General features: G+C 40.9%; 1 protein-coding gene and 1 long non-coding RNA gene across 2 annotated transcripts in view; one reads left to right on the plus strand and one right to left on the minus strand.

Moving 5' to 3' along the window:
* Positions 1 to 15,256, plus strand: LOC142098265 (uncharacterized). Its single transcript, XR_012678318.1, has 3 exons — positions 1 to 56; positions 1,065 to 1,138; positions 14,248 to 15,256. It is a non-coding gene; the product is annotated as an uncharacterized LOC142098265 (long non-coding RNA).
* Positions 15,196 to 27,675, minus strand: part of SLC4A3 (solute carrier family 4 member 3) — a 26,969-nt gene continuing 14,489 nt past the window's right edge. Inside the window, exons 11-18 of the mRNA XM_075180968.1 lie at positions 25,745 to 25,939; positions 25,153 to 25,329; positions 24,957 to 25,046; positions 24,631 to 24,797; positions 22,687 to 22,937; positions 21,582 to 21,751; positions 20,969 to 21,142; positions 15,196 to 19,958 (exon numbers count right to left, since the gene is read on the minus strand). Coding sequence (XP_075037069.1) covers positions 19,881 to 19,958; positions 20,969 to 21,142; positions 21,582 to 21,751; positions 22,687 to 22,937; positions 24,631 to 24,797; positions 24,957 to 25,046; positions 25,153 to 25,329; positions 25,745 to 25,939 — 1,302 coding nt within the window. The 3' untranslated portion in view covers positions 15,196 to 19,880. The remainder of the gene's footprint in view (positions 19,959 to 20,968; positions 21,143 to 21,581; positions 21,752 to 22,686; positions 22,938 to 24,630; positions 24,798 to 24,956; positions 25,047 to 25,152; positions 25,330 to 25,744; positions 25,940 to 27,675) is intronic.

Raw genomic sequence — 27,675 nt, forward strand, 5'->3', positions numbered from 1 at the left:
GTTTCCACAGGGGGTGAAAGGATTTATGTGGATTCAGCATGATGTATAGTACATGAGTATGTGTCTGATCTCACCATAACTATGTTATTATACACAACTAATATTAATATGTGTATAAACTATATACTATAAATAATACTGTATACACTGCTATAAAGCACCACAAATCATTAACATATATAGTATGTATTATTGTAAGGTTACTATTATATAAATTTGAATATTCATTTATGAAACTGACTGTCCCTGTATAAAGAGACTGTATATATGATCTCCTCTATGTTATTTGCGGCTTTGCCTAGTAGTATATACATATATAAATTAATTAATATGCTGCTAGATAATGCATACATTACTGGAAAAACAAGCAACACAACACATATTGGGGACATAAAGTGCAAATTAATGGGAAAAACATTAGCTTTCAGGCTGCTAGCCTGGGGAGCTTACAACCTAAGTGAATGTTGGAACTCATACAGCAATAAAGACAAGGATACAAAGTTTGGATAAAATATTTTTTAATGAACGAGTGTATTAAAATATTTTTACGTTTTTTAAATGAATGTGACATACAGCTGACATCACAATGCTTGAAACTCCTTTAAAAAAAAAATTCAAAAGCCCAAATTTGGGGTTGCTGTTCCAATGCCCAGGCATGTATACATCTGCATAGATTGGCGCAGGAAAACAGTAATGTTTTTTCATTTGTTTTCTTAAAACCCCCGTGCCGCAAGATACCCTTATAGAGCATCTTACGCTTTTAGCGTATCAAACGCTTTAAGCGTATCTTCCTAAAATGTACGCTTTTTGCATACTATGCAGACCGGCATGCTCCACAATGCAGCCACCAAATGTAGAAAATAATTGGATAATTGTCACTTTCCTATGTATTTAATATTTTGTAGAACATTCAATATTTCCCTTATGACAAATCCATTTTTCATCGAGTGGTAATTCCTCAGCCCCGTTGTGTGACATCAGCGTATTGTACAGTAATTAGTAATGTCTCGTGGTACTGAGTGATGGACAAGTAATTTGACCTTATATGCTTTCACTGCTATTAGGAGAAGACAGTCGTCATTCTATCTTCATGAGTCAGCCAGAAAACACGGAGCGTGCAGTGGTTTATTGAGCAAAGGTAAGCGGCATCTTCCCAAAGTATCCACACACAGCTGACATCACTGAATCATATCTGGTCACTTCCTGACTATCATCCTAATAGCTAGATGCCTGGTTTGATCACAGTCTGCAGACTGAGGACATTTCCTTTCTTTCCTAACAATGAGGGAACAGGTATCTCCTAAATCCGTTCCTGTGGTCAACTACGTCTATGATCCTTTTATTTAGAGATTGTGGGCCTGATTCATCTTCGAATGCACTGTGGGCCTGATCAACGCAAAAAGCACTTTTAGCCGTCTCAGTTTGCCCTCCCACTGAGACGGATCTCCATCTTGCACCTCCCTGCGCTTAGGGGCATATTTATCATAGTTATCCCCCCTGTTAAAGCCCGAAAACTGTTGTTTTCAGGGATTTACCGGTAAATCACTATATAATATTGTAGCATTGCAGCAGATATCTCTTTTTTCTAACAGTCTATGGGGAGTGCTTATTAACGTTATGTATTAAAGTGTGCCCTGTGAAAACTTTCTCTTTTTTACATGTTATTGTACGCCATCTGAAGCTGGCGCCATCTGAAGCTGGCGTACATTAACATAGCTGATATCTATCGCAGCTGTCAGCTCTGCTCTGAAGAGCTGGACAGCGCATGTGTGGAGGGATCATGTGATCCCCCTGTCACATAACTCACCTTCTTGCCATCCAGGATGTTAGTGCGCATACCCGAGGTTATCGGTCAGCGAATGCGCACTAACAATAAAAAAGAGAAAAGTTCAGCGCAGCTTTCTTCGGATGAGAAGAGGATGAGAAGAGACTGCGTTGAAGAGGTGAGTCACTTCTCAGGGACAGCAGGATATCAGCACTGCTGTCCCTGAGATCTTTTTTGATACATTGCCGGAAACTTTCAATCCTTAACAAGGAGATAAAGATTGAAAAGTTTCAACTAAAAAAAATGAAGGATGATAAATAGACCCCTTAGAGAGGTGGAACGGGGACGGTAGTGGGCAAGCCTAGCGACGTACAGGCTTGTTCACGCTCTTTACATGCTATGCTGAGTTGGAAGCAGCCGCTGATAGGTCTCTAGGAGACGTATCTTTTGCGGGTGCTTTCTGCTGGTGCAACAGACCTTGCTGTATTAAAAAAAGAAGTAAAAAAATAATCAGCCCCTCCCAAACAGCTTAACCAACCCCACCACTGTTTGAGGGGTGAGAAGCACAATTTTTTTTCTTTTTTACATTTATTTATCTGCTTTACAGGGCCGCTGTGACTGATACACTTAAGTGTATAATGCACACAGGCCGTAAGGCAGATAAAGAGGTGTGTTTGTGCAATTTGCATAGTATTCTAAAGATCTGTGCAATTTGGAATTCTGTGTAAATTAAGGAATGCAATATACATTTACGTTTTCAGTGTAATCGCCTCTGACTCTACATAAGGCCCTGGGAGCGCAACTTATGTTAAAAAAAATGTACGCAACTTGTACATACGTCCGTCCTTATTCAAATACAAGCAGATCTCAAGAAATTTTTCCATTTGAATCTGGGTATAAGTACGTTCTGGTTCTAGTACATTACTTCCATCTCTATAGGAAAAAAAACTTCATACATTCAAGTTGTTGTAATGAATTCTAATATTCATTTAGAGATGAGGATTGCAAAAATAGAGTTGTTGTTTCAAACTGAGCCCTCCTTGTAGATTGCACTTAGCTAAAATTTCTCCTTTTCACATTAGTAATGATGCGCCGGATCTCCATTTTTTTTACATCAAACGGGACAGTCCCTTTATAATGTGTTATTATGTGTCCGCAAGTGTAGAGTTCCCCAGCTGGGTCGGGTCAGGAGCAGTTACAGGAAGTGTTGTTTCCACACCTATCAATGAATATGTCACACATTAGTTGCCGCATCTGCAGAGGTTAAAAGGGGAGTTAGTAATACTTACAAAAAAGCCACTTTATATGTCTGTTTCTCTGCATTCACCAGGTATTGCTGCCTAAACAAAATATCAAGTGATGTCAATGACATGGGCACCAACTCCGGGCATAATTATTATTATAGTTATCTAATTATTATTATGCATCAAATACTGTGCCATTGTTCTTATACATTCAGTTCTATAAGTACACAATATAGAAAAGCGGGCACTGTATTTGCAAATGTGGATCTCTCAGGAGAGTAGCCTTGCCCATGGTTTTACGGCAAGAGCGGAAAATTTTTCAAGAGTTTGACATACAGTGAGCACCAGCAGCTTTCATTATCATCATCATTATTTATTTATATAGCGCCACTAATTCCGCAGCGCTGTACAGAGAACTCACTCACATCAGTCCCTGCCCCATTGGAGCTTACAGTCTAAATTCCCTAACATACACACACACACACAGACAGACTAGGGTCAATTTGATAGCAGCCAATTCACCTACTAGTATGTTTTTGGATTGTGGGAGGAAACCGGAGCACCCGGAGGAAACCCACGCAAACACGGGGAGAACATACAAACTCCACACAGATAAGGCCATGGTCGGGAATCAAACTCATGACCCCAGTGCTGCCCTTTAAATTTGGAAGGTCCTGTATTCAATCAGGCCACCAAAATAGGGATACAGAGACCTTTACCTAATCAGAATTTTGGAACACTCACAAATTTCTTCTGAGGCGATATTGCTAACGATTTTACCAACAACTGAAAAAAGAAGGCCCTATCAGCACTCCGATTCCTGTGTACACACTATACATGTTTTACAAGATTTACCGTCAGATCTGTGCTCTTCATCTGTCATAACCATCAGCTGAAAAGATGGTGACTCTGCACACTCCATAGAGATCTATGGACACTGCCGGTCCTGAGTGCACACACTGCAGGATTGGAACGAAATCTTTCCATAGTTGAATGAGATTTGTAGTCCGTTTATTAATTCAAATGAAACGAGACAAGGTGCTTAGGAACGATAATCGTTCATCGTTGGAGCGTACACACTAATGTGATATCGGGCCGTACGGTCCTTTATTGTGTGGTTGGCTTAATAGTCGGCTGAAAACCTGTAGTCTGTATCCAGCCTTAGACCAACCTGTCAGAGCATTATAACATTGAGAAGGTGTCTATGCATTTAATGGGAGTATTACAGTGTTTACAACAGTAAACTTACCTTTAGCCAATTAGAGTATTTCAACATTTTCCAATCACAAACACACAGTCAGTAATTTGTTGTCTTATCTGCTTCCATTATTTCTTGTTGTCACAGACATGACATGCCAATCAAAGGGATGATACTGATTCAGTAGGCTTTATAGCAGGGTAACAAGAAACACGGACACGCAGAGTAGCTTTGAAGGAAGGAATTAAACACAAAGTACATAAGTTCCATGACATTGCCAGCACACTAATCAATATGTGATGTTTTATATAAAGCTCTGTGATTTGATGTGGGCATGACTTGTTTACAGTAATAATCTTGATTATCTGTTTTTCATATATATCAAACTTCATTTCCACACGTCCTCTCTCCCACCCAGTAGCCGCCTCCTCAACTATTCACTGATACACTGATAGCCTCCTCCCAATCGCGGATTTCTCCCGCGTTGCTCCCAACATCAAAGCTCTCCCACGCCCAGCGAGACTAACCACCAGTCACCAAGCTTTTAACGTGCCCTAAAAACTCATGTTTTCATTCAAGCGTACAAGCCCTCCGCCTAACTCTCCCGTCTCATCCCCAATCTCCACTCGCCCTCCCTGTGTCGGTCCACCCCTCTAGATTATAAGCTCTGGCGAGCAGAGCCCTCTGTCCTAGTGTCTTCCTTACATAAATATGTAATTCGGAGGGTTTTAATGCTTATGTAGCACCACCAATTATAGTCGCATTGTGATTATGTAATGCAAATTTTTTTGTTTGTATTTGTCATCATCATCATCATCACCATTTATTTATATAGTGCCACTGATATAATTTTGTTGCTTTTGCACGTGCTAGTTTTTCATTTTGTTGTATATTCTAACCCCCTATGGACGGCCCTGCAGAAACCTTGTGGCACCTTACAAATAAAAGATAATAATAATAATAATGAATATGTCAACCAAAAGGTAGCATAGGGTAATTTTTCAGAAAACTTTCCCTGTCTTATATTTCACAGTGTTCTAAAACCTGACTTCAGTACTTTCCATCTTGCTGCCCAGAAAGCAGATTGTGATTTCTCTGAGCAGCCTCCTAATGCAGTGCATGATGTCATGGTAGCATTGAAATTTCTTAATCTAATGATGGTAAATGAATTTATCCAGACTCATGTTCCTCCCCCTTCCCCTCACCCCCCAGACAGAGGCAATTGTCTCACTCCATGCTAGACACAATGAGTATGCTCTCTATTTGTACAAATTTAATTAGTATGAAATGAGCCCCGTCGGGTTTCTTAATTAGCTGAGTCTTAACCAGTCTGTGGAAAAGGAGGATGTTTTCGCCATAAATCCTCTGATGACAGAAAGCTGATTAATGCCATTTAGTAAGTGAGACACTGAACTTGTATCTGGACCATCACGCAGTGTTTTGGAAGGACACCTTGTCCTCTTATTGTCTTACACCTCTCCACTGATGGGCCCAGGGGAAGTGAGATTACCAACCAGGAAACCTCAGAGCTGCTGTAATGAATGATATTGAAAGGGGAAGTGCAACCAGAAGTGAACCATGATGGTTTGGGGCTTAATTCATTCTGATTGGTGCTCGACACCCGTGCTAGCCCCGTGCATGCATTTCAATTAAGTGTGCCTGGAGTATTGTGATATTTTGTACTTTATAATCAGTGATTATTTTTCCTGTAATTATTGCATTTCATAATGATTATCTGTAAGTTATTTTGCAATCTAAGCAGTAACTATCCTGCTGTTGGTTCGCCCAAGGTCAAATGAGCAGTTGCCTGTAATTTCCTCTAGTTTTACCAGTCAGGTCAGCTACTATAGCCAGGCTATGTGTCTTCATCTTTAGTAACACCATTTCCCATATAATGTAATATTCACCATTACATCATGTTATGGGTGAAAGTCAGTGGCACTGGGGCATCCTAGTGGACATTACTGCAGCTAAGGGGCATCGTGGGTGGCATTACTGCAATTAAGGGTTGTAATTTGGCATTACTACAACTAAGGGGCATCCTGATGGGCACTAATACAACTAAGGGGCACCATGGTAGGCATTACTGCAACTATGGGTCATTGTGTTGGGTACTATTACAACTAAGGGGCATCATGGTGGGCATTACTGCATTTAAAGGGGAATTGTGGTGGGTACTATTACAATTAAGGGGCATTATGGTGGGCAGTACTGCATTTAAGGGGCATTGTGATGGGTACTTTTACAATTAAGGGGCATCATGCTAGGCATTACTGCAACTAAGGGGTATCATGATAGGCATTACTGCAACTAAGGGCACATTGGTGGGCATTTCTGCAACTAATGGGCATTGTGGTAGGTACTATTACAACTAAGGGACATCATGGTGGGCATTACTGCAACTAAGGGGCACATTGGTAGGCATTTATGCAACTAAGGGGCATTGTAGTGGGTACTATTACAACTAAGGGGCATCATGGTGGGCATTACTGCAACTAAGGGGCACATTGGTAGGCATTACTGTAACTAAGGGGCTTTGTGGTGGGTACTATTACAACTAAGGGGCATCATGGTGGGCATTACTGCATTTAAGGGGTATCGTAGTAGCTACTAATTAAACTAAAACGCATCATGGTGGGCATTACTGCAACTATGGGGCATCATCCTTGTGGGCATTGCTACAAATAGCAGGTATACTGGTAAATATTACTGCAAATTTGCCATCCCAGTGGTCCAATTATAATGGACAGGGGATACCTGCAAACTCTATAAAAAAGTTAATTGACTAAACTAATCCATCATTGTCAAAAATTGTAGAAAAAAAATGACCTAACTCAAATATACCAAAGTGAAATGATCAAAGAGCCATCCAATCGCCAGCAGCCAACATAGGAAAACACTTGTGATTGGCTGGCTGTGAAGAGCATTCCTGGCGACTCCCAGCTCTGATCATTTCGCTTGAACTATTATCATTGAATAAAGGCTGCAGCGTACTAGACTATTGATCAATTCAGTCCCGACTGCAGCAATAGGGCAGAGTGATATTCAGCTGCCCAGCCATAGTGGCACAGAGCGGTAAGGGTTAATTTACTCTGATGAAATGCACATACGCAGTGAAACTGAAAGCTCAGATTTGTGCTTTCACATCCACTAATATGGAGAAGAAAATAGGAAAGTTGTTTAAAAGTAGATAAAACATTAACAAAGAGCTGAGAAGTGGACTGCAGCAGTGCAAGGACTGTGGACTTTGTGTGATACCATTACAGTGCTCACGGACCTCCTCACTGTGGGCCCTGGTAATAATGATATTTAAATGTCCAACATTATGGCTTTTGAATATCCCCTCTGCCCACGTGATTTACTGTTGTTTATTTATGTATAAAAATAAATCCCATTTAAAGGCACATACATCATAGGCAAAACAAATCCTTTTATCCTGCAGTTAGCAGTGCTCATTGCATTGTAAACAGATCTGCAGTATAAACATTTGTTATTGTCAATGTAATTCATCTTTGGTAGATGCACCCTTGGCACAAATGGCAAAGGAGAAACGTATTATTATCATCACCATTTATTTATATAGCGCCACTAATTCCGCAGCGCAGTACAGAGAACTCACTCACATCAGTCCCTGCCCCATTGGAGCTTACAGTCTAAATTCCCTAACACACACACACACACAGACTAGGGTCAATTTGTTAGCAGCCAATTAACCTACCAGTATGTTTTTGGAGTGTGGGAGGAAACCGGAGCACCTGGAGGAAACCCACGCAAACACAGGGAGAACATACAAACTCCTCACAGATAAGGCCATGGTCGGGAATTGAACTCATGACCACCGTGCTGCCCACAACGTAAGTCAAATATTGTATGGTGGAACATGGCACTCTTTGCAATACGGCCTGTTCTATGGCAAAACATGATCCACGTAACAATTTGGACTTCTTCTATGTAAATTTTTAGGAATCTGGCGTCTTTCTACAATCGCATATTCGGCCTATCAATGGATTTTGGATGTTACTGGTTGTTAGTGAATTGATAGGCAACATTTTTTACGAAAATTGGTTCAACCCACAAAATAGCTGTGTCGATTGTGTGTTGGCGATAATTGTGTGTTGGTGATACCATTCACAAACACACTGTAGAATGTTGACTGAAAGGGCAAACTAGTCCTATATACCTTCTGTGTTATCATACTCTTTGCGATTCCTAGTGGTAGTTTACCAAATATACTAGACATTTGCTAAAATAGTACTTTCTCCTGTGTTTCCCTGATATTACACAGCAATCACCAGATTAGAAGGCAGATGTAGTGTATTAACTCTATTGTGTAAGAATCCCAGGAGGTCAGAGATCACTTTAATAAATAGATTTCGCATCAGTGATCACCACCCGTACAAAACCAAAGTTGTCCGCTTGGGGAAGTTTGCATTAAGATTGTGTCATCACCATTGAAAAACTATTTCCACTATACTTCTAGTCAACAAGAAATATAAAAGTGGGACATAAATGTGTATCACTCTGCACTGTGTAGGCTAGGTACACACTGAAGAATTTTCCGACTTGTTATCTCAAACGATTGTACCTAGGAATGAAGGTCCGATCAGTCTGGCGATTCATGTGTACACACTGACACGATTTACCTTCAGATCTGTGCTCTTCATCTGGTCCTCTAGTCTTCAGAGAGAGACACCACAATATTCATTTATTCATTATTGTCAAATTGTCACACTGATTAAAACCACCTTGTTATAGTTATCCACATGTCCTAACGGATTTCTTTAGCTTCTGTGACTCTGACCGAAACTAAACATTCTGTCTCAGAACGAACAAATGAATTATTCCCTCTACAGCACTCTCTACATTTATTCACCGGGACATTCATCGCTAGCAAGGACTGAAAACAACACGACTCTGTAACCTCTATGTAGATCGTGAGCATGAGTCCATACATACTGCATGATTGGTTGGTGGTTGGTTGAAAAATATTAAACAGTGCGACCAACCAACTGAGCCGACAATCGACACTTTGGAACAACTTTCGATCATCGTGTCACTATACACACTAACCCCACTTCCGACCAATGTCGTATGTCGGCTGATTTGCCCGATTATTGTACGAAAATGATCCAGCCTTATTCCATACTTGCCAACTTTTCCTCGTTGGCTTCAGGGAGATCCCAGGGGAGGTGGGCGTGGAGGGCCTGATGAATTGCAACATTTTAGGCGATATTTGCATCATTAAGACCCCGCCCCACCACTTATCTATCGTGGGGGCGAGGACCGGAAGGTTTCCCTGCTCTCTCGGGAGCACGGGAGGTCTCCCAGACATTCCGGGAGAGTAGGCAACTATGTGTTAAAGAAAAGCAGCTAATGAATCTCTTTCTGACTCCATTACCGAAGTCATGTTGTCTTACCTGTCAGTCTTTGATTAAATCTTGGTCTCCATGAAAAGGACCACCTCCATAGGCATCAATACATGGACATAGGACACAATTTCTGAACTGTGTCATCATGCCACAGATGGCGAAGCCAACCATGTCTTGTACTGGCTCAGCATCAGGGAGAATGCCAGACTCTTCAGGGAGTGAGGGAGATCACCCCTATTTCAGGGAGTCTCCCTGACATTCAGGGAGAGTTGGCAAGTATGCCTTATTCACAGCACATCTACACAGTCACAGCACTGATACAATAGCTACAATTTGTAAATATGTAGTTCTCAGTATCTGTTCTTATCCTGTATTTTATATCAGTTAAGTTTTAGTAAAGGTGAATATTTAACATACAATGTAATTATATTATTATGATAGTGTTTAGTGTCTGCACTGCGCTCAGCACGAGCAGACTCACTTGCCCAACAGCAAACTGTCTCTAGAAATAGTTTTCAAATGCTAGAAAGTATCATCGTCACCATTTATTTATATAGCGCCACTGATTCCGCAGCGCTGTACAGAGAGCTCGTTCACATGGCAGAATATGCTTATCACTCGTTTATCTGTGTCAGGTCTGCAACATTATACCAGCCTCGTAATCAGCACTGGAGACTGGTTGGAATTGTCATTTAAAAAAAGCTAAACAAAAAAACTTATCAGGAAGCAGAGGCAGGTCTGAACCTGCCTATTGTTGCTGGGAAACCAAAGGCAGTTATTAGCAATTGTAATTGAAAGCCCAGGAAAGGTGAAGAGACACCTGACACAGGTGAAAGACTAACAAAGGCTGGAGACTTATTAAGGATCACAAATACTGAACCAACACACAAAAAAGCTGAGAAGAGTCAATACTTTGTTACAAGTGAAGGGCTGAGGCATACTCTGGATCTGGTACACAACAAGAATTTGTCTATAAATTGAGATCAACACTGAAAATTCCCTAGAGGAGTGAAATCGTGGTCAATCAGAGCTTAGGATCGCTGTACGTTTAACTATGGTATCAAAATAGAGGTTTGTTCTGGCACCAAGATGGACAGGTTCTATACATCATTCCGTGAGGAGCTGCGGGTCTTTGAAGAGCAGGTTCAGAAGTGTCGAGTGAACTTTGACCTGCAAACTCTGCAAAGAGCGCTTGTCCTGCTGTCAGAAGATTTCAAAGAAGACCTTGACAACTGGAAGCACATAGAACAATATGTCCAATCAGCCTCCAATGCTGGGGAACCCAGAGCTCAGCTCCACAGGTATTTCTCCTGGCTCCTGTCATACTTGGGTTACCTACGGACAATGAAGAATGCCTTTGATGACCGTGTTGTTTTTCCATTGTGTGATAACCTGTATGTAAATGATGAAGCAGAGACCTCACCTACCCCATTCCCTCTGTCTCCTCCTAACATCGCAGGGACTGCCAGACAGCTGTTTCACCACAGGCGTAGGTGGGCCCTTCTACTGAGCTCAGGGAGCTTGGCACAGAACCCACAAATTCCCGGAACATCTCGTTCCATGGCATTGCTGCATTGTATCCCAGATATTTTTGAAGAAAGCCTAGTGACTGCTAACCTAGCGCGTAATTGGATCCTCCTCCACGAAGCTCGGTGCAAGAATCCCTTAATAATCTCCAAACAGCCACCAAAGCCAGGCAGTGGATTTCAGGCAGAAGAACATACTGAGAGAAGACTTTTTGGATCGTTTTGGTCTTCGTCTGACCAAGAGTCGCCAACCCAGTCAAAGGAGATGAGGGAACATCTGATGTTTCTTCTATGGAGAGCCGGACGAGCTGAAGCCCTAGGGCAACAGGTGAGGGACTCGAGGCTGAAAGTACAAAGCCTCCAACAAGACGTCTATGAGCTACAACAATTGATCCAGAAAGATGGAAAGGAAAACTCTGGACTACAGAAAAATATCAGCCCGGAGGATCAAAGAAGGCTGGAGAAACTGCAGAGGCAACTGGATCTAGAACAGTTCCACCAGGGGATATTAAGTTGCGACTGGCAGCTAGAACTGGAAGTCCAACCATCGCTCATTCGACAGATAAATACAGTAAGTTCCATTGAACTATTCTTAATCTTTTTGTTAGTACTGTATGTGTAGTGTTTAGTGCCTGCTCCACATATACCACAAGCAGACTCACCTGTCCAAGCGCAAAAGGTCTTTAGAAATAGGGGTATATTTACTAAACTGCGGGTTTGAAAACGTTGAGATGTTGCCTAGAGCAACCAATCTAATTCTAGCTCTCATTTATTTAGCACATTCTGCAAAATGACAGCTAGAATCTGATTGGTTGCTCTAGGCAACATCTCCACTTTTTCAAACCTGCAGTTTAGTAAATATACCCCATAGTCTTTAATTGCCAGAGTAAGGCTGAGTACACACTACAGAAAATTTCCCTGGATGCAATTTTAACAACGACTGAAAGTCCCGATCAGCAGATGATTCCTGTGTACACACTAAACACGTTTTACACGATTTACCTTCAGATCTGTGCTCTTCCTCTGTCATTACTATCAGCTGAAAAGATGGTGACTTTGCACACTCCATAGAGATCTATGGACACTGCCGGTCCTGAGTGCTTACACACTGCAGGATTGGAACGACATTGTTCCATTGCTGAACGAGATTTTTAGTCCAGTCGAAAAATCAAATTAAATGATACGATGTACTTTGATCCGATAATCGCTCATCGCTGGTGCGTTCACATTGGTGCGATATCGGGCCAAGCGGTCGTTTATTGTGTGATTTAATAATCGGCTGAAAAACCTGTAGGGTGTACCCAGAATTAGCTTAGCACCTATACATCCATGTCAGGTCTACAACCTTTTACCAGACTTATAATCGGCAAAGAAGACTGTCTGGAATTATCTTTTAAAAACTAAACAAACAGTCTTATCTGTAAGTAGGAGGAGATCTGAACCTGTGTAGAGTTGCTGGGAAACCAAAGGCAGTAATTAGCATTTGTTACTGAGAGGTGAGCAGAGGTGAGCAGAGGTATTGCCCAGGCACGTAGTTTTGCTTGTTTCATGTTCGTATTGACAGTTGCAAAATATATCACCTAATTTTTTTAACATTTAAAGAAAGATAAAGTAAAAATAAACTCTATTTGTACTTGGACATATTTTCCCTTTAAATCATAGGATAACATAGGCAAACCGAGGAGGGGGGGGGGGTTCCTAGTGCCTGGAAACCCCCTTCCAAACCTGGGGCACTGTATAATTGAGGTAGCTGGACCCTGCCCCCGCTTCACACGGCTCTGCTTGAAAAGGGAGAGCTGCGTGCACCTAACAGTAGTGCACACAGCATTGCCCATATGGGGATAGGGAGAGTTGGAGAGCAGCCAAGCACTGTCTCAAATTATAGCCACAATGGCGGCGTGGTGTGGAAACCCTCCTCTACAAATCCTGCGTTTGTCCCTGGATAATAAAAATTGAAACATAACTGTAGCTGGTGGACAATGTGGAAGATATTCATGAACAGTTAGCGAGAAAACATTTTAGGCTAGGGCCTCATTAGCAATAGTCCCTGTGGTTATGGTGTATGAGATCTGTTGGAAAATCTATAGCCCAGCATCCCTGTGGGATTGGTTAAACATGCAATTGACTATGTGACAAATAGACAGAATCATCAACATCCCCATTTATTTATATAGCACCGCCAATTCTGCAGCGCTGTACAGAGAATATTTGTCATTCACATCAGTCCCTGCCCCACTGGAGCTAACAGTCTAAATAAGACTCGGTAGTGAATTGATCCACTGCAATATTCTGCCATATACATAAATTCCTTCTCATTTCCACAGTGTGAAAATATTCTGCTTCTGCTTTTCTTCCCCTTCTTCTGCTTTTCCCACTTAATTTTCAGCAAACCTAGGCGGAATTCCTTAACTGATGACAAATGCATTTTTAATATCATTTAGGCCAGGGTACCGCGTTTAGAAAATATGTGGCAAAAATCAGGAACTCTGTGAAAGTCCGTCAGGCTGGCGGCTATGTGCATGAAGGATTTGTGTTTTGTATAACTAATAATTGGCAAAAATTTCATTTTTATTTCATTGTAAAAGTCATCGGCTTTGACTTAATAAAATATCTGATTTACACTTCATGGGTTCAATCCAGTCAGTAACACTGGAAGATATATTTAACAATTGGTGCAGAGATATCTGTGCCCAAAAAGTTGCTGTAACCCATAGCAACAAGTTATTTGTCTCTATAAATGTTCCCCTTTGTGTTTCTAACTTGGAGCATGCCATGTTTCACCCATTACACACTGATCTGCCCAAATTTTCGTAATTATTTTGCAATTGTAGTTTCCTGGACTGATGTTGAAAACGGCACTTAATTGCTATTTTTGCTAGGCGCAAAGGAAGGCCATATTAACGTTATTTACAAAGTACACTAGGCCCCATTCATCAGCACCCTTGTTATAGCCCAATTGTAAAGCGCTACGGAATATGTTGGCGCTATATAAATAAAGGATGATGATGATGGTGATAGGTATAAGACAATGCAGTTCATGAAACATCACAATTTGGTGTTTATTGGTTTATTTTTTTTCCAAACACTAGTTAATATCAGGATAAACTTGAGGTAAGAGAGCTAATCGGTCTCTTGTGGCCTCCAGGTTCGAGAGCGCTGCACGCAACTTGAGACCTCACGGACCCCCGGTAAAGAGGCGCAGGATGGATCCCCCCAGGAGTCGGTTGGAGCACTCAGCGACGGGGACTGGGACAATGGCTCCGTCTTCTCCCAAAGTTCAGCGTATTCATCGGAGGTCTTCTCTCCCCACTGATGGGCATGGACTGACACAGGGCACGTGGTTACAGAGATACAACCTGGACTGTCAGTATGACCGACCTCAAAATATGTACTGTATCTCTAGAAATCGCATACAACCTCCACAGGATGAGATATGATCTAGTAGCAATGTACCATCTCTATCAAACTCATCTCACAAAAGCATTAACTAGACAGAGGAGGCCGCCGTGTTGTGGAATGATCCGATATCCAGCCTAAAAATCTGCTAGGATCTAGTGACCTCTCTCTGTGCCTCGTGCCTTAATGATGTATTACAGCTTGATTGCGCACAATGGGCACCTCCATTTTGTGGCTCTAAAGTGTCCACTTAATACTACTTTTCATAAGCCAAGGATCAAAAGCCTGAGAACTCGGCACATCATTGCCCAGATGGGCTTGTCTTACATAGCACAGTAGGCCGTGGTGAGATATTTTGTGTCACTGTCCCCATGTTACATCACCAACGCACTAATGTAGTTTTGTGGCTACCGATTTAATAAGCTGTATGCTCTAATGATTAAGAATTGATCTGAGTGGGTATTGAACACCAGAAAATTTGATGCGAGAGAGGACTTGTGTGTTCATTACTGAATCTGTTCCCCAGCCACCTTGCACCCAAGCAAGCTTCCTTCTGCTTGGTCCTGTGTTATATAGCACACTATAAAAGCCTGATAGAAGGAAGCATATGGTGGTTATATACAAGTGCTTGTGCTTGGAATTAAGCTCCAAATTGCACACAGGCTGAGACACAAATGTTTGCAATTGGCAAGGAGGACAACGGAAAAGCAGCAGATTTGTCACAATCAAAAGGAAAAAATACATTAATTAAGGTACATGAATTAATCAGAGAGGATATAAGGGGTTTGACACATCAAATAAGTACTTAGATTGATGTTATTGGTTCCCATGGCAACAGAAGAGGGGCGGGAAACAACATCCTAGTTATTTAACACTATGGGGCAGATTCAATTCGGCCACTTTAGTCTAGGATTAACGCAGCGTTAGCACTATTACCTTAAATATGGTAATTTTAACCTAGATTTTTACTCGCGGCCCCGAGATGTGCGAGCAAAAATCACCGTTAAAATTACCGTACTAACGGCAATAGTGCGCAGGCCGCGTTATTCCTAGAATAACGCGGCCGAATTTAATTGGACCCTATACGTCTGCAGTTTATCATGTAATTTATATATCAATACCCTATATAGATATATTCAGACATATTTATATAATATTTAATATGCTTACATTTTGTATTTATTTCATATTACCAATGGCGTCTCATAAAAGTATACTCATAAATATTGAAAGTAGTCATTACTGTTCATGCTTTCTGTAGGTTAAAACAATATTGCCTACTTGGGACAGACTTTCTATAAAGATATGGCAGACATCAGTGAGCAACTAAATAATTTCATAAATAACAATGTGGTTCTGACACAAAGGATAGCTATGACAACTGTAATGTGCACCCTATTACAAAATATATATATAAAAAAAACATTGCACTTTAAATCTGTCCACATAAAGAAAAGTTGATTTTTCATCTGTTTCCTGTTCATGTGTTTTACTGGAAGTCAGAGAATCCCGACTACTGGACTTCATCGCTGACTTTGAAGAATCCATTAGGACTAATGCAGAATCGTGTGCTCTGTCTCTTTTGATGTGCTTTCTTTATGTCAGATTGGCAGAATCTTCGCGGCTCATTAAGTACAATTAGAGCGGTTTTCATTTCTTCTTTCTTTTTTTTTTTTGCAGACCGGTGCGTGTGAACTGAAATCCTGGCCTGGTGCACTGCCAGCACACAGAGGATGAAGTCACGACGCGGAGCTATTTAAAACCACAGCGAGGGCAGAGAGGAAACGGTGGCCTTTATTGATAAATATAAGCCTGGCTTGCAGAGTCATTACACAATTGTGCAATGCCACACGCAGCGACGTTTATAGCATATCGACCGTTCAGAAGGATTTATAAGGTTCCAGACAGTTTTCAGTTTTAAAACGTAACCTTATTTGATCTCATAATTGAAACAGTTGTCTGCAAGTTGGATAGATGGCTCTACATATAAGCTGTATGTGTGCTTTTAAACTGGTGGTTCTGAATGCATAGCTTGGTGAAGGGACAAGGAACGGTTTGCGTTCTTCCTTTAACGATGATTAAATGCCTAGCTATTTCGGTTTGGTGAAGCAAGGCTATTATTAGGGATGTACTGAATCCACAATTTTAGGATTCAGCTGAATCCCAAAGCCAATTCTGAATCCTATTAAAAATAGACTAATAGCACATAACATGACTGCATTCTTCTGTGCCGCAAATAACTACCACGGCAAATAGACCACAGCCGTTACAGGGTCATGCAGGCCTGTGAGCGCTAGTCCTACGGACTGCGGCGAGAATCCTTGCGCCGATGGCCATGCACGTTAGAGGAAGTGTTGCTGGATTCATCTTGGTGCTAGACATTGAAAAATAGATTCCGCCAGAATGCAAAACCGAATCCAGGAGTCAGTATACTGCTAGCTATTATATAGAGATTGGAAATGGAAATAATAATATTTATTCTCTTTGTATTTACAAAGGAGGGTGTTTGGTTCCTTTTACTGATCCCCTCCCACTATTTTTTTCAAATACTATTTATACTGTGCAGGAAAATCAGGGGTGTTTATAGAAATTACTGCACCCCATAGCAATTGATTAAAGGAGAGTCTGATCCCCAAATTCATCTTAATCCCTACAGACATTAACACATTTTCTAAGGCTAGGTACACACCGAAGAATTTTCCGACCGATGTGTTATCTCCAACGATGGAACCTACGACTGAAGGTCCGATCAGTCTGACGATTCATGTGTACACATTGACACTATTTACCTTCAGATCTGTGCTCTTCATCTGGTTCTCTTCAGAGTCTTCAGAGAATGACAGAACAATATTCATTAATTCAGCATTGTTACACTGGTTAAAACCGCCTTGTTATAGCTATCCACATGTCCTAACGGATTTCGTTAGCTTCTGTGACTCTGAAACGAAATATTCTGTCTCAGATCGAACAAATGAATTATTCCTTCTACAGCACTCTCTGCATTTATTCACCGGAACATTCATCACTAGCATCGGCTGAAAAGAGCACGACTATGTAAACTCTATGGAGATGGTCAGCATGAGTGTATACACACTACATGATCGGTCGGTGATTGGTCAGAAAATATTAAACAGTACGACCAACCACATAAAATGATGATCGGCACTTTGTGACGACTTTAGATCATCGTGTCACTATACAAATTCACACTATATCTGACCAAATGGTCGGATGTCGGCTGATTGGAGGTTTTTCGTGCAATCATCGGGCCAGTGTGTACCTACACATTATTCACCTCCTTTATGTACTTATGTGTATTTGTGCAGGCTGTGCAATCACTGCTGATTGTAGCAGTAAGACCTGAAGATAAACAGAAGTACATTCAGCAGAATCTAGTTTAACCCTCTACGGCCGCTCCGTACAATCCATCCCCATTATATTCGTGGAATGCCCAGCACTTGTCAGTAGCTGAATCATGCTTTACATCAGAACTGGATTTCTAGAATAAAAGGAAGCAGATCTTTTTTTTTTTTTTTTTTTTAACAATTATCGTGACTCTGTACACTCTACAGAGATCTGTTTACACTGCTGGTGGTGAGTACGTACACACTTTAGAATTTGCCCGACATAGTTCCATTGTTGATCGTGATTTTTAGGAAGTTTATAAAACCAAATCAAACGATTCGATGTTTTGTGGTACGATAAACCATGATTGTGACAGAGTATTATTATTATTACCATTCATTTATATAGCGCCACTAATTCCGCAGCGCTGTACAGAGAACTCATTCACATCAGTCCCTGCCCCATTGGGGCTTACAGTCTATATTCCCTAACACACACACACACACACACACACACACACACAGTCTAGGGTCAATTTGTTAGCAGCCAATTAACCTACCAGTATGTTTTTGGAGTGTGGGAGGAAACCGGAGCACCAGGAGGAAACCCACGCAAACACGGGGAGAACATACAAACTCCTCACAGATAAGGCCATGGTCGGGAATTGAACTCATGACCTCAATGCTGTAAGGCAGAAGTGCTAACCACTGAGCCACTGTGCTGCCCGAGTACACACTAATTCTATATTTGACCAAACAGTCGTTTATTGTGTGATCTGCACGATAATTGCATGAAGTTATTGTAGTGTGTATCCAGATTTAGAAAGTAGAATGCCAGTAATTGCACAGCACAAAGTGAATTACAATTCTATGTGCTAAATAGCTTATATCCATAAGTTTACTGAGCGTTTTTTTTTTTACATAATTAACCGAAAGTAAAAAAAAAAAAAACTGTTATATTTTCCCCTTAAGCATCAGAGAACTGGGCTTGATAATTTAATGCACTGAATGTAAAACAATAACATTGACAGCCAATCCCAGCGTCATCTCTCTTTGTCTCATGTACAAGAAAGTAGATTGTAAGCTCTGTTAGACAGACCTACCATAGATGAGAAATTCTATTTATATCAGTGTTTGAAATTGCAGGTACTATATAAATCATTCACTTAAAACTAGTTGTGAATGTTCTAGTAGATATTTTTGGGAAAAGATGTCAGGTTGTGAAACGGCGCCCTGTATCCCCCTGAGTTCTATTTGCCATATTTCTGGGATATTAGAACTATATTGGTTAAATTGTGTAACAGACATAGTTATTACTGATTTGGAGAGGGTCAGAGGTTATCATAGTCAGATAGAAGCATCATTGTTTTATTTTCCTTTGTTACCCCAAGACATATTAAAGTTTCTGGAACACACATACAGTGAAACATACAGAAGATTAATGGTTTGTAATGTGGAACGAAGATTGGTCAAAACCAAGGAGATGTAGAACAGGTTCTAAGGTGGGTACACACTATAGTGTTTTCAGCCGTTTATCATGCCAATCACGCGATAAACGACTGTTCAGCCCGATATCGCATTAGTGTGTACGCCCCAACAATGAACGATTATTATTCCAAAGCACATTGTATCGTTTCATTTGATTTTTAAACCAGAGTTCCAGGATGGAACGATGTCGTTCCAATCCTGCAGTGTGATGTACTCAGGACCGGCAGTGTCCATAGATCTCTATAGAGTGCGCAGAGTCGCCATCTTTTCAGCTGATGGTTATGACAGATGAAGAGCACAGATCCGAAGGTAAATCGTGTAAAACGTGTATAATGTGTACACAGGAATCAGCTGCTGATCGGGACTTTTTTTTTATTTTTTTTAAAGTCGCTAAAATTGTTATAGATATCGCATCGGGAGAAATCTTCTATAGTATGTACCCAGCCTAATATTTAAAGGGCCAAGTAAGACCGAGGTATGAGACCACCAGTTCTAAGAAAGGAGGAGACGTGCAGAGTCAACAGACAGATTGTGGCATCACGTGCAAGTCTCAGACAGGCATATGCAGCTCGTTGTATTCATCTTGTCCATCTTCATCAAAGTTCGGTTCAACATCTTCAGAATCCAACTAATACAGAAAGAAGAGATGAAATAGACATTACAGTAAGAGGCCTTTCAGCAACATATTAAACTCTACGATGCTACTAATCTAATCGGATTGGGCAGCACAGTAGCTAAGTGGTTAGCACTTCTGCCTCACAGCGCTGGGGTCATGAGTTCAATTCCCGACCATGGCCTTATCTGTGTGGAGTTTGTATTTGCGTGGGTTTGCGTGGGTTTCCTCCGGGTGCTCCGGTTTCCCCCCACACTCCAAAAACATACTGGTAGGTTAATTGGCTGCTATCAAAAATTTATCCTAGTCTGTCTGTCTCTCTGTCTGTGTGTGTGTATGTTAGGGAATTTAGACTGTAAGCTCCAATGGGGCAGGGACTGATGTGAGTGAGTTCTCTGTACAGCGCTGCGGAATCAGTGGCGCTATATAAATAGATGATGATGATAGTAAGGAACATAGAGATGCAATGGGGGATAGCGCTAGGGTCGGGGGCGACAGTAGGTACTGCTGTGCACAGCTCTGTCCATCAAGACCTCCTTTTCTGATTCCCAAGTTCTTCGGGAGCCCCCCTCCCCCACTAAAGAAGGAGAAGGTACCAGAGACCAGAGTGACATGGATTGGAGGTTGCTGTGAATTAAATTCCTAAATGAAACTTGTCTGCTTTAATTGATAAGAAAAATATAATTTTAAAGTAATGCAATTTTTTGGGGAGTAAGAGGGTTACTTTTCTCACTAAATTAATGTTTATTTAACAAAAATATCTTTTTGCACACATCATCATCATCATCATTTATTTATATAGCGCCAACATATTCCGTAGCACTTTACAATTGCACACATACTTTTGCTCTATGATACATTTGACATTTTTACGCTATTCCAGATATAATGAATATCTTTGTATGACATTTAACAGTGTAAAGTCTGCCGCAGATCTGAACGGATATAAGGATACACATACACATGACGGTTATAAGCATTCCAAGCTATAGACATGTACTTTACATGTATAAGAGGTAACTCACAGCCTTAAGTTCTCTTTCGTGGAAAAACCTTGGCAGGATAAATCGTCTTAGCGGAACAGTGAGGATGAGCAGGAACGGGAAGGCTAGTGACGCTGGAGTAGATTTCACTACCCATAGCAGTACGATGCAGGAAAGCTGGACGCAGGTGAACAGGTGCATCCTCCACGTGCAAACCTAGACATATATAATCTCATTATGGAGTCATAATAGCTCTCAGTGCATTGCATTCCCTAGGTAACTCTCATTTTGGACATTTTTAAGATACTACACTTCTCAGATAAGGATTTTCAGCCTTTGGCTATCCTGCTGGGACTTGTAGTTCTACACCACCTGTAGCGCCATTGGTTGCCTGCCTCTAATCTGAACTATAGACAACTTGCATAATTTACCATGACATCACAGCAATCTTGGCTTGTAGGGCAGGCTGGAACTTTTAGTTCCATAATAGCAACAGAGCCACAGATTGCCTAACATTGGCATAACCTTACAGTCGCGTTGCGACAGAACGGTTCATAACAAAGTCATAGATGTAACATTCGCTGGCTGCAGAGAACAGACATCAATGTAAAGAGAATATTCTATTGGGAGTACCAATAATAAGGGCGATGCAGACCTTCACCACATAGGGGTGCTCCGGGTGATGTTTGGGGTGCATGAGGATGAGGAGAAGTCGTTCAAACAGTTGGATCCCGGTGAGGGACGTCACCCCCATGTACAGAAAGATCCCGAACAGAACAGCCAGCGGGATCTGACGTAACATCTCCCCCATGACTATGGAGAGTCCTGCGGTGGAGAGATGCACAAAAATACACAGTTTACCAAAGTGGACAATAGAAAAGATGAGGAATAATAATATACTATAACACTGAAACAACATTATATGTATATATATATATATATATATATATATATATATATCTTACATGAAAAAAGTGTGAACAAAGAAGTGAAAAAAATAATACAATCAATAGAAAGTCATTTTAAATCAAAAGATTATTATATAACCTCAATTTTAGGTAAACGAATATCTCAGTTGTTTATTTAGAAACAAGTATGAACGTCAATTTGTAAGTACAATATTTGCCTGTACAATTACTGATAACAAATAAGATTTATATTACATTGACTTTTGATCCCCTGACTTTGGAGAATATAGCCCGTTGTTGGCTTGTACAACAACATTGCTAGGATTATAGATCATAAAAGATGTACATCAATGCAATATGAAACAGTAAGGATAATGGGGCCATTTAGTTACATTAAATGACATGTATCGGAGAAAGAATCAATGCACATCAATGGACAGTGGCAGTTTAGCCTTAAGGGACATCACAGAATAAAAATCCATTGATGACTTTCAGTGCTGCGTAACTCCAAAGTTATCAACAGTTTGTACAATAGTTTTATATATTATAGCCTCTAGCTGTAATTTTTTTTCCAACTGTTGCTGTATATGAAGAGATTCTAGCTATCAGCCAAATTAATCCTATAGACAGCAAATGCAACACTGACATCAAGAGGCCAGGGTGAGGTACTGCAAAAACTTTTTTCTTAGGAGCAAAACAATGAATATAGTGGTCAGTATTGTCTAGTTTAATGAATTGCTCAGACCAATTATTTTTAACATAATAAAATTCATATTTTGTTGATAAACTATTTCAATTGTTATAACGCCTGGAATTGTAATACAATGAGACTATAATTATTTGATTCCTCACCGACTAAAATGGCGATGAGCACTCCCGTTACTCTCTGCTCTTTGACCTCCGAGATCCGCGGCCTCTCTCCCGGCGCCGTTTTGCTCATCAGAGTCAGCGCGTTGACGTGAGTGACAGAGCGCACTGTGGTTGCCGTTAGCCAAGGTAGCCCGAAGAGAGCGCAGACCCCACCCAGGGAGCCGATTAGGAGGAGATCCAGGTGGAACCCGCTGCCCTTCTGCAGACGCCTCTCCTTCCTGCTGACAATCAGACTGGCAGGGGGAGTGGGCACAGATAACAAACACTATTATGATAATACTTTGGATCCAGAATTTTTAATACAACAAAAAATTTGATTCAGCAAATTATTATTATTATCGTAAATTTGTAAGGAGCCACCGTGCTCCGCAGCGATCTAAAACACGGAAAAACAGGACATACATAAAGCAGGGACATACCAAGCAGACAAAATAAATGCAAACAGTTTTGAGACTGCATTAGTGTGATGGGTTTTGAGTGAGCATTTCAGAAGGCTGTGGGAGAGTCTGATTGAGCGTGGGAGGGAATTCCATAAGTGGGGAGCAGCACGGGAGAAGTCTTGTAGGTGGGAGTGAGAGGTGGCTACCAGAGACGAGGCGAAGCGCATTCAAATTAATTTTGAACCTTTATGTATCAGTTAAACTAAGTTTTCTTAAAAAATAATTATGTGATATGTTGCCTTCTAGTGTAATTTTAGGGTGGAATTACTATTATGATCACAAATCACTAAAATGATTGGATATACCACAGCTATATCCCCTCATTTTCATTTTAACAATTAAAAAAAGGGATAAATGACTCCACTACTAAACACAACAGGTTGACTTATCACCCACATAATTCAAAAATATAAAAAAAAGTATAAAGTTTATTAAAAAACTAACTACAAAACAACTTCACACAAGTAATTTAAAATAAACTTAGGTTGGTTTGTTTTTTTAAATTATTTTTTCTAGCGGATTTTTGTATAACTTTGCATTCAAGCATTTACTTATTTTCTATGTTTACATATCTGGCAACACAACGAAAAAAAAACTTATAAACCCAAATTGTCACTTGTTGACCACCTGAAATGCTGCTATGAGACATTTCTTCATGATGCATCATCTAACAGCTGCACTATCCGGAATGTGTTAAGTAAGAAAACCACATAATATGAATCTTTCCAAAAAACCAAGGTGAGGTCTATGATGGTTTATCAGTAAAACCAGTGAATCACATGACTGAGTAATTGTCCAATGGGTGGAATTATGTCTGGGGTGGGTGGAGTTAGTAACAGAAGTCAGCAGTTTAGTGGACGGGTCTTGAAAACATGCTGTCACTCATTATCCTAACTTTCCTAATTATATACACTCTTCCCCTCAAATAACCATAGCCTGTTTGTAAAGTCCTAGGGGTAAATATATCAAGCTGAGAGTTTTCTGGTGGGTTTGAAAAACCAATCAGATTCTAGCTATCATTTATTTAGAACATTCTACAAAATAATAGCTAGAATCTGATTGGTTGCTATAGGCAACATCTCCACTTTTCAAATCCGCCAGAAACCTCTCATCTTGATACATTTACCCCCTAGATGGGAACAGATGCATGAGTATAATGTATGGTGCAACATGTGTTCTGATTAATTGCTATGATCGCTAAAAATTCTGCAGCTATATGCAAGGATAGAAACCGAGCCCTAGGGGTAAATGTTTGAAGCTGCGAGTTTCTGGCGTGTTTGAAAAGTGGAGATGTTGCCTATAGCAACCCATCAGATTCTAGCTGTCATTTTGTGGAATGTACTCAATAAGTGATAAGTAGAATCTGGTTGCTATAGGCAACATCTGCACTTTTCAAGTTCGGCAGCTTGATATATTTACCCCCCTAAAGTCTAGTTTAGGATCCGTGTAACAGAACGACGGCACGTATTCTAAAAACCTCACTCACGTTGTGATCTGAGTCTCCATAAAGATAAGGATGAAAACCAGGAGTGCAGGAATAGCCGATGCAAATATCATCCAGAGAGGGAACGGGCTCGATGTTCCCAAGGGATGTACAAACCACCCACGTTTCCCCGGAGAGGTGACAGAAAGACCCGATGGAACATTTAATTTCTAGAGAAGAAAGAAGGGAAATGAAAAAGTGACCTTCTCCACGGAAACATGCCTCCATGTATCCATCATGTGTTCTCCACCATAGAAATCAATACGGAGAAAACCAGAGCTGTTGCAAATAGTCAATTAATAGTTACAATACAGTATATAAGAATATACCTGCGTGTATGTGTCAGTTATCGTATAATCAATAAGGACCATTACTAGAATGGATATAGGAATCCCAAAATCTCCTATAACACGCCGTGCCTGGAAAACGAGACAGAGTTAAGGAAAGAGAGCGCTCACAGAGACAGTCAACCAGCTGAAACATAGAGATGGTTATACATACAGTATTGTGATGTCACCGCCTCACCTTTCCTCCCAGGAAGCGGCTGTTCTTGAACTTCCGCAGAAAGAAGGCGATAAGGAAAGTTCCCGACATTAGGATTAGAGAGAGCAGAGCCGTGTTTGGTTGCATCCGGGGACCCAGTGTCGCCGTACGTGAACCCCCAGAGGGGTATGTCCTCAGCAAAGGGTGATCTGTGAAGACCTAGGTGTAATAATAAACCTAGTTTAGATTGTAAGCTTATATGAACCACATGGTCTCTTTGATGCATTAATGGGGTGTGACTTTTTTTTATAACATTTTCCCTTACAGGGTGGCAGAATATTATGGCGCTTTACAAATACTTCTTAATAAAATACTGTTTCCTATTGTTAATCCCTCACTGGACTACATTCGGATTGCCCACAGAGACCTCACTGTCAGTAAATCCCGCTGAGATGTTTCTACTCACATAAATGGAAAAAACTTTAACCCAGAATGGAGATGATAATAACATCAATTGTTTGATAGTCAGTAGTTAAGAATGATCTTTAGCAGCTGAACGTCCATCCTCTTTATTAATAGATACAATGTTACATCATGCTGTAGACGTTAAGTAATATTCACACAGATATCACACCTTATATAACTTGTAAAAAGTCTCATGGATGAAGATGAGAGAGATGAGGAAAGCAAAGATCTCCTGCGTGAACGGAGAGATGTAACGGACCAGGAAGCTTCCTTCAGCCGCAACCATGCCCAGGACAAACAGGACCAGCCAGAAACCAATCCACACCCGGCCGGTTAGGTACTCTATGTCCTGGACCTGGCAGAACTGACGCAAAGAAGAGACATAACTGAGAGATCTGGAATCTCCGGAGAAACTTGAGAACCGGTTCATACATACATACATACATACATACATACATACATACATACACACCAAACCTCCACACATGTAACAGGTGAGCAGATTATATGTAGCATATAAGAGTAGGATAGAAGGAACAAGTGCTCCAAGTTTTTGTCAAACAATGGCTAAGGGTTACAGTTAATAAACAGATGAACCCAAATATGTATATCTTTATATATGCAGCATGGATGTACATCATACTTGCCAACTCTCCCTGAATGTCAGGCAGACTCCCTGAAATAGAGGTGATCTCCCTCACTCCCTGAAGAGGAAGAGTCTGGCAGTCTCCCTGATGCTGTGCCAGTACAAGACGTGGTTGGCTTCGCCATCTGTGGCGTGATGACACAGTTCAGAAATTGTGTCCTATGTCCATGTATTGATGCCTATGGAGGCGGCCATTTTCATGGAGACCAAGATTTAATCAAAGATTGACAGGTAAGACAACATGACTTCAGTAATGGAGACAGAAATGTAAAAGACACTTCAGTCTCTAGAGATTCATTAGCTGCTTTTCTTTAAGCATAGTTGCCTACTCTCCCAGAATGTCTGGGAGATTCCCGGATTTTTGGGAGACCTTCCAGGAGAGCAGGTCAACGTCCCATTTCTCGTCCCTGCATTAGATAAGTGGCGGGGGTGGGGCTTAATGGCACAAATATTGTGTCATCTTAGCTCCACCCCCTGCTGTAATTGGGCAAAACTGTGACAATCGTTTAGGAGGTGGGGCCAAAATGATGCTATTCGTCAAGCCCTGCCCCCGCACGCTCACCTCCCCTGGGATCTCCCTGTAGCCAACGAGGAAAAGTTGACAAGTATGATGTACAAAGCACGTCTAGTATGACCTCAAACTACAGCAAACTATTGTACTACTACAGTACTTCCTCCACTCTCCATCACAAATACCAAACAATGACTATACAGCTACTCATATGAGTCGCAAATCGCCAAAGTTCATGTAACAGAACAGGTCATACTCTTATGTGTCAATCCACTAACTTGTATTGTTTTGTTAACTATGAGACTCAAACTTGACATATATTTGGATTCTCTACAATCCCCTCTAACACCTTTACATTGCAGATGTTGTAAGGCAAAGAAGCTCCTCCACCAATACAATGGCTGGACCGGTCCTTGCATTACCCCCCCCCCCCCCCCCAATTGTTGTATTTAATGGCATACTTACACCGCATTGTTAAAAAAGGTTCCCTCATGATTAATAGTTATTAATAAGTATATGTCTACAAAATTGGTATAGAAAGGATTTCTGTACATTTCGTGACAGCCCATTTGAAGCACGACTATGTTCAAAGCCCATGTGTGAGTGCCACAAATCCCCTCCCCACCTTATTTTTATCACTTCCCTTCCATGCTGCAAGTAGAAGTATTTCAGTTGTTTATCAGATATTTGCTTAGAGGAAAGACTGGTGGGAGGGAGAAGAGGAGGAAGGAGGGGTGCAGAAGGGACCTCTGTGTTTAAATTCACTGTCTCCTGTAGAAATATCTTTATCCAAACACAGAACATGAATATAGACAATATTTTCACACATTCCTACACACAACACAAATGAAGAAAGAAATATTGAGGCTCAGGCCCCTTTAATGACACTTAAACGAGCAGCGTGTTCTGGGCAAAAGAGGGCAGCACGTGATTGGATGTGAGC

Source organism: Mixophyes fleayi, chromosome 7 (assembly GCF_038048845.1).
Source record: "Mixophyes fleayi isolate aMixFle1 chromosome 7, aMixFle1.hap1, whole genome shotgun sequence".
NCBI lineage: Eukaryota > Metazoa > Chordata > Amphibia > Anura > Limnodynastidae > Mixophyes > Mixophyes fleayi.